Genomic DNA, 21,463 nt, shown 5'->3' with positions numbered 1-21,463 from the left:
ATAGAGAAAAAGCAGGCATAGATAGGACATACAAGATTGGGTGTGGCTGTGTGTCCATAAAACATTATTTACGTTTGGGGCTGGAATTGACTCACAGGTCATAGTTAATCAATCCCTGATCTAAAAGAACATTGGGTTATTTTTCTCAGAAAATAATTCCGTGATTCTTCGATGCCTCTAAAGCAGTGGTTCTCAACCTTTCTAATGCCGCAACCCTTTAATACAGTTCCTCATGTTGTGGTGACCCCCAACCATAAAATTACTTTTGTTGCTACTTCATAACTGTGATTTTGCTACTGTTATGAATCGTAATGTAAATATCTGTGTTTTCCAATGGTCTTAGGTGACCCTGCTAGCGGTTCTCAACCTGTGGGTCGCTGCTGTAGAGCCTAAGACCATCGGAAAACACAGATATTTACATTACGATTCATTAACAGTAGCAAAATTACAGCCTCCTTAATCCTCTCTCTCAGACACTTCCCCTATACCACGGCCTCACCTCCACTTATGAGAGGAAGACCAATGATAATACGATGGGCTCATGATCTCTGGAATAGTGATGGGCGAAGCATCATGTTAAAGAGGAGGGGCTTTGAATTTCAACCTAGATTTGAGCCTGACACTGCCAACTGTGTGATCTTAGACATAGCACACAACCTCTCTGAGCCTCCATTTGCTCGGGGGCAAAATGGAGACAATAGGTGCGGCTTTACAGAGTTTTTGGAAGGAGTAGATGTTTGTAAAGCACTCAGCCTAATAATTGGCATGGAACAGGCGCTCAATAAATAGTTACTAACCCATGTTGGTCCTACAAATGGCATTCAAACAGGGGAGGCACAGACTGAATGAATAGAATTCCACTGTGGATCCAGCCTTCAGGCCAGTACTGGCACTAGAGTGAGAAGGAGAGGGGATCTCTTTAATGTACCCAAGGCTGGAGAAGGAGGCAACACGGAATTTGAAGGCTACTGCAAGACAGATTTGTATCAGAGGCTTCTGATTAATTATTTATGAGGCAGCCCCACTGTGCCAAATCCTGTTTGTGGCTTGGGAACATGGTCGCAGGCTTCCATTGCTTCCATTGAAGTAATAAGATCCTGCCCTTCATCCACATACTCTCAACAGCTGGTGAGTGGGAGAACCTTGTATAAACAGCCTCCTCTGAGTTCATTCTTCCCGGCTCATGGGACCAGTCACCTTTTCTTCAGCTGAAAAATAAACACATCAAGGAAATGAATGCTTCTCTCCTAAGGGAACACAACACAATGAGAAGCAATCGATAACAAAAAATGGCATGGGATCATCTTTAGAGAAAAGACTGTGAAATGTAAGAAGGCCACACACACACACACACACACACACACACACACACCACGAGAGAGATATCTGAGAGCCTAGGTTCAAATCCTGATTTTACCTCTTTATCAGCTATTTATTTGTGGGCAAGTTAGTTACCTTCTGTGCCTGCATTTCCCCATGTTTAAAATGAAGGTAATCGTGGTATGTTCCTCTATGGTTGTTGTGAGGATTAAATGCATGTATTAATATAAAGTGCTTAGAACACTGCCTGACACATAGTTATGAATGCTGGATTAGTGTTTGCCATTATTTGGTATATGACGATTCTTTGACAACGATGTTTTTTTAGAATAGCTGAACACTGAGTCAAACACATAATGAATAAAATTCAAAACTAATCTGAAATATCTGATTCTATGGTTTACTTTCAAAGACCCAAACCTGAAATTCAAATGAAACTTTGGATTTTTCACTTCTGTGACTCAGTTAGCAGTGGGACAGGTCAGACCAGAATAATGGGTATTTCCAAAGGCCAGTTCAATTCAAGAAACAGTGACTGAGTAAACGCACTGATGTTTGTAAAAGGGGTATCTTAATTTTTAAGAACTACACAATGATGTCATTGGTACTAAAGGACCATGCTCTACATAAATTATCCTCAAATAGTTCAAAAATATTAGATCTACATACATTCATATATAGTCATATATGTGTCATAAATATACACACAGTCATATACACTGAGTGGCCAGATTATTGTGGTCTCTGAACGCATAATAATCTAGCCACTCAGTGTGTATCTTATATAATAAAAGGCTAATATGCAAGTTGTCCCCTCGACCAGGAGTTCGACCAGCAGGCAGGCTGGCCAACCGCCCATGTCCCCTCCCCCTGGCCAGGATGGCCGGACCCCACCCATGCACAAATTCATGCACCGGGCCTCTAATATATATATACTGAGTGGCCAGATTATTATGCGTTCAGAGATCATAATAATCTGGCCACTCAGTGTATATACAGAAAGAGAGAGAGAAAGAAATGTTTACCATTAGGTGTAACAAGTGGCTGTTCTGTGTAGTATTCTTATTCTTGCAGTTTTTTTGTAAGTTTGAAATCATTTCCAAATAAGTTTTTTAAAACTCATTAGGATGGGTTAAAAGTAAAGAAGCAGCCTTTTTTTCCCCCCAAGTTTGACTATCAAACAAACACAGGGCCGCTGCAGGACAAGCACAAGTGACAAGACCCCAGGAGAGCTGGGCCTTGGAACAAGGGCACCAAAAGTAGTTCCATGATTCAAATACCGAGTGGAGTTGGGCCAAGATCGCCTGACACGCCCATCTCCACAATAGGCCTTGCTTGTCCCCAGATGCCTAAACCAGGCACTCAGAATAACATGGCTTGAAACCTTTGCGGTAAGTTTCAGCTGAGGGTTTTAGAATTGAAACTTTGGTTTCACATGTCGGTTATTGCCTTTTTGCTATCACCTGTCTCAGTTTCTGCCCAACCTCAATCCATTTTGCAAACTGCTTATAGAATTAATCCCTAAATTGTTGCTCTCACTACATCAGTTTCTCACTCAAGAAGTTAAATGAAGGCTTCCCATTTTCCACAACAGCTTATCTAAACTTGCCTGCCCAGCTGACCGGCGTGGCTCAGTGGTTGAGCATCGACCTATGAACCAGGAGATCATGGTTCAATTCCTGGTCAGGGCACATGCCCAGGTTGTGGGTTCGATCCCTAGTGTGGGGCGTGCAAGAGGCAGCCGATCAATGATTCTCTCTCATCATTGATGTTTTTTTCTCTCTCTCTCTCCCTCTCCCTCCACCTCTGAAATCAATAAAAGTATATTTTTAAAAATATGTTTTAAAAAACTTTCCTGTCTAATCCACTCCATGTTTTGTGATTTTACACATTTTGACATGCTGTTTCAACTTTCATGATTTTTTTCTCCCTGTCACTGAAAATAACAGAACCTGGGATTAGACTGACATCTGATAGCGGTTGATGCTTAGTTATGGTCATTTGGCCTGTACACTAGACTTCTGCCAAAATTGTGGTTTTTCTGAGATTGAGATAAACATTCTTTCCTCCAATTTTCAAAAATGTAAATAAACTTTTACATTTTAGAATAGTTTTAGGTTTACAGAAAAGTTGCAAAAATAATATAGAAAGTTCCCATGTACCCCACACCTCGTTCCCCCTATTGCTAACCTCTTTCATCACTATGGTGCATTGTCACAACCAATGAACATACAATGACATAGTTTAAACTCCATACTTTATTCAGATTTCATTCATGTTCCCTAATGCCATCTTCTGTTCCAGGCTTCCATCCAGAAGAACACAGTACATTTAGATTTCCTCCTATTATAAAATTTTAAAATACTGTTTTAAAAGCCAAATGTAAATGAAGTATATAGTCTCCATTTTCTTCCCCCCAAATAGAAAGAAGAAGCAATCTGCATAACAAAAATCCCTCCAGTTCTCTTACCCCTCTACCCCTCAAAAGATATCCAGGCCCCAAATAATCCTTCATTTTCTTTTGTTAATAGCGCCCTCCTCCCACTCCTCTTCCTGTGAAAACCTCCCATTTTATACAACTCCTTGGAGCGCCCTTCCAGTTGCTGCACGAGATGCCGCCCAATTCACGGCCAGTTTGGTATCCAGTGTACTCAATTAAATTTTGTTTTGTTTTTCAACACTCTCCTCAGAATAGATGGTGGTGTCTGGAGAACTTTATTTATTTTTTGTTAATCCTCACCTGAGGATATTTTCCCATTGATTTTTAGAGAAAGTGTTATGGGAAAGGGGGAGGAGGGATAAAGAGAGAGAGAGAAACGTCTGTGTGAGGCAAACAAATAGATTGGTTGCCTCCGTGCACCAGCCAACTAGGGCCAGGGATTGAGCCTGCAACTCAGGTACGTTGGAGGCTTGATCCCAAGGTACCTTCATTCCTTGACCGGAATTAAACCCTGGACCCTTCAGTCCTCAGGCTGACGCTCTATCCACTGAGCCAAATTGGCTAGGGCAGAACTTTATTCTTTAAATATACTTAAAGTGCCCAAATCTTAAGCTAATGAATTAATTTTTGGCTCATGAATGCATTTTCATTAGCTAAAGAATGGCTAATGAATTTTTTATACATGTACAAATCCATGTAATACCATCCAGATTGACAGGGCTCATGGCTACGGTTCCTGTTCCAGCTGTCATCGAGCTTTAACGTTACCAGGCACAACACAAGTGATACCGTGCTATCCCTGAGACCAGTAAAGGGAAAGAGAGGGAGCCATCTTGGGTTGTTCTGGTCAACCATATGGATTGTAACAAAGCTTTGGTTCCTAAAGCTACCAGGCCCAGAAAATCACTATCTTCACCCACTTCTTTACACATTGCCTATGAATAATTGAAACTCATTTTGGATAAGTTTTATGCGATCCTGCAGACCCCCAACAAAGTGAAACAGAAAGACAAACATTCTGTTATGCACATATAATAAAGTTTTATTACCTTAAACAGGGAGTGGTCTGAATAGGAAGTTGGCCTACTAGCTAATTATTGACAAAGAGAAGGGTTACAAATCCACTGTTGGAAAACTAGAGCTGCCATTCAACTTTTTTCACCTATAAAAAAAATGGTAATTTTTATATAATCAGCTTGTTGTTTTTGGTAACTTTGCTAACAGTTTACGCCAGAAAAAAAAAAAAAAAGTACTCAAATCAAAGCTGCTTTATTGTGCACAGGGACTCAATAAATATTTACCAGATTATTTTAAGGATGCTAAAATGGTGTATGGGGTTCTATCTACCTAAAATTTCCTAGGCTTCAAATTCTTTTTCTTTTCTTTAAAAATAATATATTTTATTAATTTTTTTACAGAGAGGAAGGGAGAGGGATAGAGAGTTAGAAACATCGATGAGAGAAACATCAATCAGCTGCCTCCTGCACACCCCCTACTGGGGATGTGCCCGCAACTAAGGTACATGCCCTTGACCGGAATTGAACCTGGGACCCTTGAGTCCGCAGGCTGACGCTCTATCCACTGAGCCAAATTGGTAAGGGCTCAAATTCTTTTTCTACAAAAAGGTATTTTTATTGATTTCAGAGAGGAAGGGAGAGGGAGAGAGAGATAGAAACATCAATGATGAGAGAGAATCATTGATCAGCTGCTCCTGCATGCCCCAGAATGGGGATCAAGCTCGAAATCCAGGTATGTGCCTTGACGGGGAATTGAACCATGACCTCCTGGTTCATAGGTCAACAGTCAACCACTGAGCCATGCTGACCTGTCTAGGCTTCAAATTCTTGAAGCCACACTTGGACTGGAATTTGGGCCTTATTTGTCAATTTGTCTCTAAGGAGACTCTTGCAATTGATCAGATTTCCACCCTCTTTTCAGATGCATTTCCTTCTTTGATCCTCCTGTCTCAGAGGAAGATGTCAATCTCCTACCCACACCAGGTGACAGGTAAGATGCATGGGTCAGTGTTAAATATTCTATATGGGTCTCACTATGCATTATATAACAAAATTATTTCCAACTATTAATAAATATGAAAAATGAAAGAGATAAACCATTAAAGTAGAACATAAATTATACCTCAATTTTAAAAAGAAAAAATTGGGGGTGGGGTGGGGAACAGAAGAAAATATAGGTCTTCTATTGATTTAGGAGGTTAAGGAAAGACTTTTAAACAAAAAAGGGGCAAAAAACACAAATAAATTATCAATTTGTTTATCATAAAATTTAATTCATCTCTAGGTAAAATATAACTAACAAAATTTACAGACAAATTTCACAGAGGTATTTGTTATAATGTGACCAAAAAGGTTTTAATATCCCTAATATATAAAAATGTTTTATCCAACAGTAAGAAAAGCAGCAATATTTCAATAGCAAAATTGGCAAAAGACCTGAATAGAGAATTTAGAGAAGAGGAAATATAAAGTGCTGATAAATTATTGCAAAATATTTAATTCACTAATAAAAAAATGAAAATGAAAATAAGGGATTGTTATCTTTAGCCTTTAGGGCTATCAAAGGTGAATGAGAATGATGTCATGAGTATCTGCCTGGTGTGGGAAAATGTGAATATTCATAGACTTTAATGCACATGAAAATTGGTAGAACATTTCTAAAGATCAAATTGGCAATATGTATCAACCTTCATATATTTACCTTTTGCTCTGGTAATACCATTTCCAGAGTCTCTCTTAAGGAAATAAGCCACAGTGTGACAAATATCTCTCTACAATAACAAAAATATTATAAATAATCTAAAATTTTAATTAATATAAGAGAATTAAATCCACTATTAAAACTCATCTTTTTGAAGAATATTTAATGATATGAAACATGCCTACTATATATCATATATAATGTTATATAATGTTAATTGACAAGGACAGGATATGAAAGTTTCTGAGTATGTATGTCTTATTATGAACTCTTTGAAAATAGGTATATATCTGGATACATATTATATAAATATAGATATATAAATCTAGCAGGAAAAATGCAAAAATCATAAATTAGTTATTTCAGTTAGAGAAATGCAGCATAGTTTTTCTCTCTTTTCTGGAAAAATGGTTTGCATATTTTAAAATGAAAATTTCATACTCTATTTTTGGGGTCTGATAAGTCATTTAAGTTCTAGGAATGTATCCTTAATAATGGACAGGGATATAAACAAAGATTTCTATACAGGGATGATCATTAATAACCCCCTAATTTTGGAGAAAATTGACATATTCAAAAATAGGAGAAAGACTGAATAAAATATAGTACATTCAAATGAAAGAATATTATAAATCTATTTCAATATAGGTCTTACTATCATTATACAACAACATATAGGTTATATTTACCATAACCTTTTCTGTTCTGTTTCCAAGGAATTTTTAATAACATGGGGGAAATTCTCAAATGTTATTTAAGAGGAAAAAGAAGATAGGAATTATTTAACATGTATCTTATTTACTATAACCTTTTCTTTTTAATATGACCAGGATTAGATAGACAGTAGATACAAGTAGATAGATGAATACACACACACACACACACACACACACACACACACACACACACACTACTCTCTCACTCATTTATTTCTATATAGTCATTTTATTTATTTGCTTATTTTTTATTTATCCATTTAACAGTTTCTTTACAAAGACTAGGCTTGAATTCAGGCTCTGGCAAAAAATAATTGAGTTTGGGTGAATTATCAATCTTCCCTTAGCTTCTGTTTTCTCATCTGTAAAATGGGAAGAATAACATCTACTCTGCAGAGTAAAAAAGGTAATGTATATAAAGACGCAGCACGAAGACCTACAATAAAAGTTTTTCAAGAAATAACAATATTATTTGATTATTATTTTTGAAAATGGAAAAGATTCAGGAAGCAAAAATGAATGGGTGGAGACCTTCACATTCTCCAGTCAGAGGAATTATTTAATTTATACTTAAACACACACACACACACACACACACACACACACACACCCATAAAACATTCTATATTCCCTGGACTTAAAAGGAATGCAAGTGTCAATGTAAATCAAAGATCAAATATAACTAAGATTAAAATATAATTAAGCAAAAATAATGTTAGAAACAATGCAATGCACCCCTGAAAATTTCCCCAATACTGCTTAATAACTATGATATTGCCACCTTGTGGAATTAGTGATGTATTACATATCCCAGGGATTTTGGGATTTTATTTTAAAGTAATTTATATGGACAGGCTGAATTATACAAATATTCTCCTTTTAATTTCCAAGTTAATGTTATGTAATTAGCATTTTCCACGCAGTGACATTCTTCACAATGATTTTTAATGGGTGCCTAACATTTTATTGAAGGATGTGCCACACCCTGGCTCAACATGCCGATCCTACAGGACATCTGGATGGCTGCCCAGTAATGTGACACGCTATTCACTGTGATGGTTTTGTACCATATGGGTGCATTTACTGAGTTATAAACATTAAAATATGTGCTCATTACAAAGAAAAGCAAAATTGAGAAAATAAACCACACTAATAATTTCCCAACCCAGATTTTTTTAAACACACACATATACTATGTGTAACAGATGTATAAACATATATGTAGTATGTATTCACAATTTTTAAAACAAAAATGGGATTATATTACTATGTGCCCTTTCTTTTCATTTAAAATTGTCATGTGCAAGTTTTCTGTGCCAGCAATACCCGTAGAAAACATTGTTTTTATTGACTAAGTGGCATCCCATTATATAGTTATATTAATTGCACACATACTTTCAAGTATTAAGTTCTAGTATATACATTATTAAACACAGTGCTTACAATTTGATGGGGCATTAAGCAAATAAATGGGACAAGTGAAGAGAGAAGCCTGTTTTGTAATGACATGCCATGATGGAAAATAACAGGATGTTAGCCAGAAAGTAATAGGATGCACAAGGTGGTTGCAGAAAGACTGTCTGAAAGAAAAGAGAAAGTTTGGACTTGAAGGATGAAGAATCTGGCATGTGAACACGGAAGAACATTCTAGGAAGAAGGAGCAGCACGCGTGAAGGCCCTGAGGTGGAAACATTCCTAGAAACAGCAAGATGGTCAGAGAGGCTCACGCTTAGTGAGGCTGAGGCACATGAAGCTGGAGGGCTTCTATGGCATGGCAAATAGTGTACACTGCATTTTCAGTCTGTGGCAGTGGCATAATCTGATTTATATTTTAGAGAGCTCACTCTGCCTTGTTCTGAGCAGGAGAAGGGATTGGAAGGCAAGGGTGTAAGATGGGAGACTAGATAGGGAAGTACAGCAATAATTCAGATGAGAGATGGGGAGGGGGGTTGGAGTAGTGTAGTGGTAATTATAGTTGGATAGGATGGAGTGAGGGAGTTGGCTAGTTCAGAGAATTGGCAGTAAACATTGCATCCAGGATGGCTGCTAACAGTTGCAGGTCTGAAGCAAGAAGATGAATGGAAGGCCCTGCTTTCATCCTCTTCCCATCTTTTGCTCTGGAGTTCTCTCTCGCGCTCACCTGTGGACACTTCAGCCCACTGGTTCAAGCCCCAGTCCACACCACGTGCCATGGCCAGGATCCACCTAAGGAGAAAGTGCCTGGAGAAAAGACCCGTGCAGATCTTATTTGAGAAGGGAGTTCCAGGGACCTGGGATTCTCCAGTGTGGTCTTGGAGAAAAGAGGTGGACCTGGGGTAGGCACAGCCCCTTAGCCCCAGGAACTCCTTGCCCTTTGTAAAGGGTTCAGAGGGAGAAGGGCAAGAGTGAGGACCCTGATGCTGAGGTTATTAAGGTGGTACTGACTACATCTAGTTAAAATTAATTTAGAAAAATCTCTTAAATCATCCATAAAGTATAGTACTATATACATGTTTTATGTGTACAACCCTATATCATTGTTTTCTAATTCTTCCTTTCTCTACGGCTTTCAGTTAAATTAACTTCACCTTCCATGATGTTGGTGGAGTCATCAGCACCCACTTACCTGGCTACTTAAATGATGCATTTCTTCTGTATCCGTGGTGAGTAAAACTCTTGAAAATATTCCTTTCTTCTTTATACATTGGCTTTTAGACTCAATGCCGTCTGCTTAAGTTAATACATCTATAAGATGACTCCCTGTATATTTTGGAAAATGATAGGACTTGGGATGATAGGTTGAAAGAGAGGGAGGGAAATATTTAAAGGACACTACATCTCCAGCTTGAGCAACTGGTTCAATGGTGGTGCGATTTATGACATGGGGAAGACCAGGGGAAGAATGGATATTGATGTACCAAAATTTATTGACCTTATTCCCTGTTGTTGGACATTCATGTTGACTGCAATATTTTACAATTAGAACAATACTCTGATTTACAGCAGAATTTTTTCACACATCCTTAATTTCTAAATACAGAATTGCTGGTTTAACGGATGTGCACATTCTTTAGATTTTTAATACACATTGCCAAATAACTTTCCAAAGAGCTAGCTGTTTCCTCACAATTGGGGTAGATTTTGAATGCCGAATTTCTACGTCTCCCTCCCTCTTTTTCTTTTTTTTCCTCCCTCCTACTTTTCCTTTGTCCATTCAGTAACAAAACTTTTGTCAAGGATCTGCTACGTCCTACATGGGGCCTGTCTAGCTGTTTCTTGTTGAGGGCTGGGAAATGACTGGGGAGAAGGACAACCTCTGGAAGACTCTGGAATTCGAATTGGATGACTTTGATATCCTACTCACACACTTCTACTTTGTATCAGGCCAAATACATTAATATCCCTTTTTCATTAAGGTTGGTGATGCCACTCGGAGAATTTGGAAGAAACAAACATTGACCTTTGTGCAGTCCACAGATAGCACTCTTGAGACCAGGCTTTGCCCCCAAGGAACTATAATTTTGAGGGTATGATTTTACAGCGAGCTTTTAAAATATTATGCCAATGTTACCCTCTTAGACAACGGCTGCATTCCCTCTCCAGGTCACGAGGCAGGATTGCCCTGGCCAGGGGTCTGTCTCAGGGCAGCTGATAGAGAAGGTGGGGCAGGAGACCCCAGGGCAGGGCGGGAGTGCCCAGCATGAGGCCCCTTTGTGCACACTAGGGCCAGCCCCCACCCTGTTGATGTGAGGGTAGATGTCACACTACTTAGCCTGAGCACCTACATTTCTAGGTTTGACTCTGACTTTGAGTGAAGCCAGGCCCTGGTGGGCTTCCTTATTGTTGTAACTCAGATAGGAGAGTCCAACCCAACACCTGTCACCGAATGAAGACTTCAGCGTGCACAACGCCATTTACTGCTAGTTCCCGAAGACTTCCTGTAGGCCCTACACAAGGCTGGAAAACGGTGACAGCGCGCCTGCGTGCCGAAGGAAATAGAAAGAGATTCCTGCAGTATTGTGAACCTAACGCAAGACTCGGTTACGCGTGTTGTTGCTCTCGTCTCTGAACATGGGCTATGACGTGAAGCACTGGACTCCAGAGCTCCGTTAATGACTGTGGGTTAAATGCTTCCATAAGTAACTTCCCAGAGGCCCTCGGCCCTCTAATAGTTTCCTGAGTTCTCCGAGTCATTGTGTCCTCATCTTTCAATGGGAGCAACAATCCTACATCTCAAGATTCTTATAAGGATTGAAAGAGAGAATCACATAAAGCCCACCGTTCAGTCACCTTCACTCTTGCGTAGGCGTTCAGTAAATGGAGCAATGTATTCCATCCTCACAGCCCTGGTTCACAAAATACTAGTGCATTTTATTTCCCAGACCACCTCTCTGAAAGCCAGAGGAACCATTGCCAGGTATTGTTTTGGAATGAAGAGTAAGTTCAAGTACAATGATTTCTAAAAGGCTTAAACATCTGCTTTTTAAAAAACACATGATGTGGTTAAACCTTTGGAACTTTAGCTATTTGTCAGTTTGCTGGCCCCTTTTCATTTACCAGCATCAGGCATGTGTCTGTGTCTTTCTGACTGGGCTCTTGCAGTTCTTTGCTCAGTGGGATCAACACACCAGCTGATGGATCTAGGCCACCTCGGCAAACAAGCACTACACCGCCTATAACCAGCACAGCCTCCGGCACTCCGCAGACGGCCTTACTTTGGAAGAAAAGAAAGATGTAGAAAAAGGGATATGCTTTTCCCAGGGAAAGGAAAGAGTGTTTCCAACTCCCCCTCAGACCTCGCCATGCACACGTCTCCAGCAAAAATAAGAAATGTGATCATTTTCATTTTTGATTCTCAATAGGAGGCCACCATTTCGTAAGCAATAAAAGTCACAGATGACCAGGACTTTTATTTAATCACTAGTTTGCATGAAGATTCGTGCAATAGACCTTCATTCACCTGGCTGCCTGCACCAGTTTTCTGCTGGCACCGGGGACCCAGGCCTTGGCTGTGGCCACCACCTTCTGCCTTCTTTCAGGGTCGGGGCTTAGTCCCGGGCGGTGGCCTTGGGCTCGGCCGCACCCAACATCCCTGCTAAGGATCGCAGGAGCCGACTTCCAGTGGTTTCCTGTGATCCGTGCAGGCTCCCCGCTGGTACCCAATGCCGGGAAAGCCTCCGCCTGAGGCTTTCCTGGCCTTGGGCTCGGCCGCACCCAGCGTCCCTGCTACCGATCGCAGGAGCCGACCCCCAGTGGTGTCCAAGGCTCCCCGCTGGTGTCCAAGGCCGGGAAAGCCTCGGGCGGCTTTCCCGGCCTTGGGCTCCGCCACACCCCAATGTCCCTGCAACGGTTTCCTGGTGGGTGTGGTTGGTGGGCGTGGCTTGGTTGGTGGGCGAGGCTTGGGCGTAGCGAAGGTGCGGTCAGTTTGCATATTTGTCTATTATAAGGTAAGAAGTGCTTTAACTTCCTCCCTCTTCCTAGGAATCTAACAAGAAATAAAACGGGGCATTTAGTCTCTCCCCTTTCTTCTCACCAGAACATCAGGGTACTGCAGGCAACGGGGTGCATTCCACCCCAATCAGGGGATCCTGGATGGGAAGGGCTCTGGAGATGGCGGCGTTGGTCCTGAATAATGGCAGACGAAAGAGACCTGTGATGAAAAGAGGGCTGTGGAATGGCACAGGCACCGCCAGGCCAGGAGACAGAGCAGAGAGCTCTGTGGACTCTGAGCGGAATCCGCTCTCTAACCCTCAGAGCAGACCGGCGGAAACACACTGCCTTCTCAGAGCACTGAACTGGCTAGAAGGGAGGCGTGACTGAATTCATTTCCACTAATTAGCAGTTGGCTGTCCCTGCAAGGTAGGAGATCCAGAGCAAACAAGAAGCTTCCTGGAATATAGGATGTTCAGACCTTCTAAATCCCAGAATGGGACATGGTCCAAAGGCTTTTCCTCCCGACTTGTGTATTTGCTGAAAAATACCCCCTTTGTAAAATTACAATGAAGGTACCATTTCTTTCCTGCCCTTTGAGCTTCTTAAACATTAAAAAATGATTTTGAACATCCTTTCAAAGTAAAAGTACAAGGAAAACAGGGTAATGTTTCAGCATCATTATCTCCCCATATCAGCCGCCAGCTTTGTCTTGCAGCCACCGCCTTAGACAGGCACTTAGGTTAGTGCTACTCGGAAGTACCGAAGCTCTGCAAACCAGCGTGCTTCCTGTCACACGTCTCTGTGCCAACACTACGGTTTTCCAGCTTTTTCTTTTGTGGCTTTTCAATCTTTTGTTACTTGGCTCTATTTTTATTGTCACGTTCACTGCCAAACTTTGGTTAGTCGCAGTTTGCCAACATCCCGGCATTTCCGGGGCACTAAGAGGGAATGAGTGGGGACTGTCCCATCGCATATATTCTGTGGTCCCTTTAAGTCAAAGATTAACTTTGAATCAAGCTTTTGAGAGTAATGCCCTTTAGACTGTTGACTGATGAGCAAGATACTGTGGTCTGTTAGTTTAATATCTGCCAACTAGAGGCCTGATGCACGAAAATTCGTGCAAGAGTAGGCCTTCCTTCCCTCTGCCAACACCGGCTTCCCTCTGGCACCTGAGACTTAGGCTTCCGTCTGGAAGGACTTCTGGTCTAATTAGCATATTACCCTTTTATTAGTATAGATAAGAAATTCAGCATTCTGTACCAGTGGTTAAGAGACCCTTGCCTGAGTTGGGGCCAGGCCAGTCAGGCACATGCTGCTTGTCTGTGCAGATGGGGCAACCCTGCCCACAGCTCAGGGGCATCTGGCTTTGGGATCCAGGGATGTGGGCCATGTCCAGTGATGAGCAAATATTGACAGAACTGGATTCCTCTCAAAACAGCAAGTGGGGAAAGAGGGTGGGTGGCTTGTTCATGACCATCAGACGCCATACTTGATAGAGCTCAAAACCTTTACAGAGCGACTGGGACAGAAAAATCTGTAAGCTAAGAAAAGATAGCTTACTGAATTAGCCTGCTTAAGAGGTAAACCCCACAGAATAGCCCAGAACAGCATGCACTAACGACCACTTAACGCTGCTGCAGTCTGAAGGCTGTGTGCTTCCTGGGGTTTTGATGACTCACTCTCCTATCAATGGAAGGAGAGTCGAAGAAGGGAAAGGACCTAACATTTATGAAGGACTTGTCTGTATTGGGCACTGGTCCCAGGCATTTTTAACTTATTTTTCTCACTTAGTCCTCAAGAGATGGTATTATTAGCTCCTCTTGTCAGGCAAAGAAAGAGGAAAAGTTAAGTGACTTCCAACATAATGGGGCAGGGTGGGAGACAAGATTCAAATATAAGCCCATCAAAAGGAACCAATTGCTCCAAATCCCATGCTTTTCCCACTAGACCATGCCAAGCATGTAAGGACCTACAGAGTGTGTCTGAAGACCTGGCAGAAGGAAATGGAATGGGGATGATACCGTTGTAATTAACTAGTTATTAATAACAGGAAGGGAGCAAAGGGAAGGCCAGACATCACAGGCATATTCTCTGCAAAACACAGGGGGTAGGGGGGAGGGGAACCCAGCAGAGAAAACAGATGCATAGCCAGTAAAGTTGGGGTGACACAGGGAAGCTACTTGCCTGTCGATCACACCTGGGATATTTGGCTCTCTCTTGGTTCTCTTGCATTTGTCCGTATGGCCCACGGTCCTGTGGACCCAACACGCAATGGACTAATGGATTGCAGCTAGCATGATGCCGAACTGGACCCAGCTACAACATGGAAAGAGGCATGGCTCTGCATTTACCTCTGCTGAAACACCAACCACACTTCTTCTATGACTGGACTGAGGAAAATGGGACTTTGGAAACCCTGTTAGGACAGAGATGGAGACAGTGCAGAAACTAATATATGCAAGTGTTTATATAAACTAATTCATGCAAGTGTTTCTCTTGGATGATTAAAAAATAATATATCTAGATTATGCTTTATTTTTTATTGTGACTTTTCCAGCTCCTGCCTGAATATTTCCTAAGGTTTTATAAACAAAACAAATGCTGCTATTGATTAGCTGCAAGAGTGCACTTTAGACATATTTGACAATTCAAACTTTCAAATTAAAGGTGTCAGTGGCTGGCCAATATTACCTCTCCACCAAAAAAAAAAAAAAAAAAAAAAAAAAAAATTAAAAAAAAATCTCAGGAATAAAGGCACAGAGATCCAGCTCTGCCAGATACCTACAAATACCTACATAAGAACCTCCTGTTACAGCGTACAGGCCAAATCCAATCACCAGGATCAAGAGACTTTCCAAATCAGCTGGGACTTTCGGTGTTAAATCTGCATGAAATTCTCAACTACTATATATAATATATTTTTTAACATTTTGTTTTATCGTTGATAGTATTACAGATGTCTCCCATAGATATAATCTTAATCAGGAATTTGGACTCAGGTTTGACCACCATCAGATTAAAAAAGAGGTGCTATACTTTGTGCGTTGATATTCCAATAGAATAAACAATCTGATAAAAAGCAAGCCTCAGGTTTAGATATACTCTTCAGGTATTACTCACCACCTAAGGGATGAAATCCAACCTTGGCAAGTAGGTGACGTCTGGCCTGACTGCTTGACTCCCTTTCCTATCACTTCCAGCTTCAATAATTTGCCAAATAATTTGGCAAGAACAAATTATTTGGATGTTACTTTCTAAGTGCAAACACCCCAAGTGTCATTTTGCACCTCTATATCTTAGCACATACCAGTCTCTCTTCTGGGAACTTCTGATCTGGCAATGTCTGTGTATGATTTGGAAGACTCTTAACCTCCCCTCCCCCAATCCCCACTGCTTCTGCGAATTATACACACCTGCCCCTCTTCCTTCCTGAACTGTGAGCTACCTGAGAGGAGGGCTGGCCTATAGTAGGTGCTGACTCAAGGAAAGGAGCCAATTGCTCTAAGACATGAAACATGTTCCTTTATTTTGCCCGGAGTCCTCCACGAGAGACAAAAGTTAGCTTCTCATTATTTCCCTAAAACAACCACAAAGAGTAAGTTCCCCGGTTGAAGGGTTCAGTAAATCCTTTCAGAGGTCATCTAAAAGTTGGTAATGTTGCAAACCGAGTGTAAACTAGGAACATGAATTCTAAGAAACATGCAAGATAATTGAAGGACAATATTCTTCAAGTATATATTGATTCTACCTGCAGTAAGTGAAAAGAGAATACAGATATCAAAGCAGGTGTCCCCCAGATTCCTGGGGACTTAGGTATAGAAATCATCACCGTTAGAGTTCACACTAAAATGCTACACCCTCAATACCATAGGCTCCGTAAGAAAAAACACCTTTGTAGGTTGAGGGGTTGAGCATTTGCTAATTGCTATTCTCCACCAGTAGGTGTCGTCAGAGATAAGCAAGTTTGCTGCGGCTGCCCTCTCAAGGATGATCACCCCAAATCCTGCTCCAGCTGGAATTCGGCTGCCTCCGAAGGTCCCGTCCCTCTTTGGAAGCTTTGGCTAGAACAGCCAGCATACACGCTGTAGTCCTCAAAGTTTACTATACAGGAGAATCACCATTTTTTGGGGTCAGGGGTGTTCAAACGCAGATCCCTGAGATATTCTGAGTCAGTAGGTCTGGATGGGCCCTGAGTAATTTTCATTATAAGCACCACCTTTTAAAAATATATATATATATTATTTATTTCTTTATTTCAGAGAGGAAGGAAGAGGGAGAGATAGAAACATCAATGATGAGAGAGAATCATTGATGGGCTGCCTCCTGCACGCCCCCCACCGGGGATGGAGCCCGCAACCCAGGCATGTGCCCTTGGCCAGAATCGAACCTGGGACCCTTCAGTCCACAGGCCGACACTATCCACTGAGCCAAACTGGCCAGGGCAAGCACCACCTTCTTATCCTCCCATCGTGATGCACTTTGAGAAGCACTGATTTGCACCCACGCCGACTGTACAATATCATCTGAGAGACAGTCAGGCTGGAAAGGGACTCATTTGTTCCTTCATTCACCAAACACCTATTGAGCCCTTACAGCTTGCCAGTCCATTGGGTATCTTTGCAAAGTTCTGCAGCTCATCCTCCTGTCTGTCTCAGGCGTGAGAGCACCATCAAGGGATCAACACAGAGGTAAGCACTCAACCTATCCTTTCTTACGTTCACTCCATCAGAGAACCTGGCTTCCACCGTGAGAGGCAAAGAGCCCCACTTCCCCATAAAGAACACTCACACGTTTACAGAAATTCTGCCAATAAACCGATCCCTTATGGTTAGCTTATAGGATGTAAACATTCCCCTCAGATAGCTGGAAAGCAATTGTGTTACCGAGAATCAGTTTCAAAAACACAGACAAAAAAAATAATAAATCATGGCTTTAAAACATAGACAAAATAATAAATCCATTAGTATTTGAGTATTAAGTTTCCCTGCCATGTTAACTTGATAAATTCAAGATAAATTAAAATCCTAGTAGTAGAAAAAGGGGGATAAATTACATTACTACAAACAAAAAAATAAACCGAAATTCCATCAGAAACTCAATATTGCTATGATATGGCTGAGGGCTTTCTTAGAAACTGCAATGAAAATAGCGTATTCCACTCCAGACTATCACTGTTCAGTGACCCAAACTTAGTCCACCTATTTTTCTAACTGTCTGACCATTAGAAAAGTTTTTGTTCTAGGACGAAGCTTAAAGGTCATTGACTCTAACATAGGACTCCACACTCAATGCTGCTTTACAACATCCCAGCTGTGAAGTGCCCCACAGCCCTCTGCGTGCATTCCTCAGGGGTCAGGGGATTCCTCCTTCCCCTGGAGCTTGGTGAATCTTGGGACTAGTCCAATTATTTTACTTTAAAAAAAATATTTTTTTAATTGATTTCAGAGAGGAAGGAAGAGGGAGAGATAGAAACATCAAGGATGAAAGAGAATCATTGATCGGCTGCCTCCTACATGCCCCCTACTGGGAATCGAGCCTGCAACCCCAGGCATGTGCCCTGACCAGAATCAAACCCGGGGCCCTTCAGTCCGCAGGCCCATACTCTATCTACTGAGCCAAACTGGCTAGGGCCTGGTCCAGTTTCTAGGAAGTTCTTCCACATCTCCTGTTTGCTGAGCAGGAAAAGGCAGTGGCTTCACAAGAAAGTCTTTCGCCTCTAGAACTTAGCCTCGTCCCTGGGTTAAGACTGTATCTCAGCTTCATTGACAAGAAACCTGTCACAGTGCCCTACACAGAGAGGGCCTAATGCTTCTTATATAAGAAGACACCTAGAAGACAGCAAGCTCAAGTGAGAGAAGCTGTGCAGGGAGGGCTTCCATCTTCTCCCGTCTTTCTGTTCTACTATCGTTTGTGTGTGGTTTTTGTTCCTGTTTATAAGATGCCTGCTGCCCCTCGGGGCATCACATCTGTATTCCAGACAGGCCGGAGGAGGGGAAAACCAGGAGGGTGGGCAGCACCTCTATCTAGAAGAAAAACGTTTTTGGAACTCCCCATGGTGTGTCAGTTCTGTCTTGCTGACAGAACTATGTCAAAGGGCCACCTCATCCTTCAAGAAGTATGGGAAGCCCGGCTGAAGTGGCTCAGTGGTTGAGCGTTGACCTATGAACCGGGAGGTCACGGTTCTATTCCTGGTCAGGGCACATACCTAGGTTTCGGGCTCATTCTCCAGTGTGGGGCATGCAGGGTGCAGCTGATCAGTGATTCTCTCTCATCATGGATGTTCCTATCGCTCTCTCCCTCTCCCTCTCCCTCTCCCTTCCTCTCTGAAATAAAAAAATATATATTAAAAAAAAAGAAGAAGAAGAATATGGGAATGTAGGCATTTTAGCTGGGTACTTGGCTGACACACATCACTGAATGCCCACCCTGGGACGGGCACCACTCTGCCATTTCCTTTATAAGACACCCAGCAGAAGACCCCAGGCCATAGGAAGCTCATTTGGCCACTGAAGGCTGGCTTGATAGACCCAGGGAAGCACTTTACCTTAAACGCCATGCTGTCAGATTTAGTCCATTGCTTCCAAGCTTTCATTGTTACCCAATGAACTATGTACAGCTAGTTTTCTTTTCTTTTCTTTCTTTTTTTTTTTTTTTTTTTTTAGCTCCAAGTCACCTGAAAATATATCTTTGGTAGCGGTTAGGATTGTGTTCAGCTGTAAGGAAAAAAAAAAAAAGCATTTGCCAGCATAAGACAGAGGTTTGATTTTAACAAGTCTGGAGGGTCTCAGCCCAGAGTTGACAAGGTGTCTGAGATCCAGGTACCTTCTATATTGTTGCTCCATCATGCTTCTTCAAATCTCAAGGTCACCTTGTTGTCCAGGATGGCTACTGGACCTCTGCCCATCACATCTGAATTCCAGCCGGCAGGGAAGAAGAAAGGGACAATGGCTCTTCCCTTCAAAGACACATCCTGGTAGTTACATGTCATTTCTACTTACATCCCACTGCAAGGGGGCTGAGAAATGTAGTCTTTGTTCAGGATGAGTGGATGTCCATTTACAAATCAGGGGACTGATCATCAAAGACTGAGAAAAAGGATACTGGGAGACAACTTTAGTCTTGGCCACAAATTTCATTTTTAAAAAATCCATATCAATGGTAAAAATATTCAACTGTCCAAGACTAAGGCAAAAGACCAACAATAATGAGTTAATATTTACTGAGCACTTACTATGTGCCAGGCACTGCCTTATGTGCTTTATATGTAATAATATAATTCATCATCACAAAAAAATACTCTCTGAGGTTGGGCACTATGACTCTATTACACGTGTGGGAAAAGAGGCCTAGAGAGGCTGGAGCCCACGGCGTACAGCTCCGGAGGGATGCAGATGTGCTGGAGTGGGAGCTCATGCTCCTGATGAATCACTATAATGCATTGCCTTTGGGCAATGTGTGAGAGACAGAAACCTCTGTCTTATTTTGGCAACTGTTATTTTGGGATGCTTTTGTTACTCACATCTGGAGCCTGCCTATTCACTGCAGTCCTCCCTTGGGGTGAAATTAATTAGCAAGCCTGAGGCTTAGTCCTTCAATTAGTGACTATTCCACTCATATTTCTTCTCAGGTCTGCTTAGCTCCTAAGAGCCTTGTCCTTTGTTTTGTTTTGTTTTTTTGTTTTGTTTTTCTTAAATATATTTTATTGATTTTTTACAGAGAGGAAGGGAGAGGAATAGAGAGAAACATCGATCAGCTGCCTCTTGCACACCTCCAACTGGGGATGTGCCCGCAACTAAGGTACATGCTCTTGACCGGGATCGAACCCGGGACCTTTCAGTCGGCAGGCCGACACTCTCTCCACTGAGCCAAACCGGTTAGGGTGAGCCTTGTCCTTTGTACTGTGGATAAACAGGGTCAGGTCCCAGCACCAGAGTATGCTGAGAAGAATGGGAGTTCTGGCCTGAATGGGGGGAGCAAGTGTGGAAGCAGAGCAAACACCATGGCAGCGCAGTGCTGTGGTGTGGGAAAGGCCAAGGGCTGTGGAGCAGGAAAGAATTCAGGGCGGGTTCTGGATCTTCCATTTGCCAGTGCCATTTGCCACTGGACAAACTTAACCTCTTGGTCTCTCAATTTCCTCAGATCAGACCTACTTTGTGCATTTGTTGTGACGGGTGAAACACGCCTGCACATGCATGCACACGACACATCTATACACCATGTCGCTCAGAGTCTGGCTCCTGGTGGGTGCTCCTTGCTTTATTACTCTGACGATGGCCAGTGACCTGCCAACCCACTGTTAGAGCTTCAGGCGCCCGTGAAGGAGAAAGAAATGTGAGAGATTAAAGGTACAAAACACAGGGAGGAAAATAAACTGTTATTCTTTAAAAAAAAAAATCCTTGCTGACTCCTGGGGATTTATCCAAAGGGACAAATCAACTGAAGCAAAAACAGAGATGCTAGACTTTCAGGGCTATCTCTTAACCGCTAAAACCTAAAAGCCACTACATGCCCACATCAGTGTGCTGGGCACAGCCATTCAATGGAACGATGGGTGGCCATTTGAGAGGAGAGGGATTGAGCTTTTCTTTGTAACAGCACAAAGACATATTTAGGATTTAACATAAGTAAAGAAAAAGAAGACATAAGTAGCTGACATATGGTTGTGCATAAATGAAATATATATATATTCCAACACAGAACTGAAGGAAAGTTCAGATAAAAACAGATTTGGCACAAGATGTGGGCAAGGGGTGTAATTTTTAAAAAATATTTTCATACTGTCTTTGCAATTAAACAACAAAAATAGCATTCCAAAGTGGCAGTAGGTAGAAAGCCAGTTTTCTATATTTTCAATAAT

The 21,463-nt window shown here is 41.8% G+C and overlaps 1 protein-coding gene across 1 annotated transcript in view; it reads right to left on the bottom strand.

Annotated features, from left to right (window-relative positions):
- Positions 1 to 504: 504 nt before the first annotated feature.
- The window catches only part of SLC44A1 (solute carrier family 44 member 1), a 152,535-nt gene continuing 131,576 nt past the window's right edge, over positions 505 to 21,463 (bottom strand). Inside the window, exon 16 of the mRNA XM_054726933.1 lies at positions 505 to 1,208. Within this exon, the coding sequence (XP_054582908.1) occupies positions 1,194 to 1,208 (15 nt within the window). The 3' untranslated portion in view covers positions 505 to 1,193. The remainder of the gene's footprint in view (positions 1,209 to 21,463) is intronic.

Source organism: Eptesicus fuscus, chromosome 15, assembly GCF_027574615.1.
Source record: "Eptesicus fuscus isolate TK198812 chromosome 15, DD_ASM_mEF_20220401, whole genome shotgun sequence".
Lineage (NCBI taxonomy): Eukaryota > Metazoa > Chordata > Mammalia > Chiroptera > Vespertilionidae > Eptesicus > Eptesicus fuscus.
The sequence above is the reverse complement of the archived record's forward strand: the minus strand, read 5'-3'. Positions and strand labels throughout refer to the sequence as shown.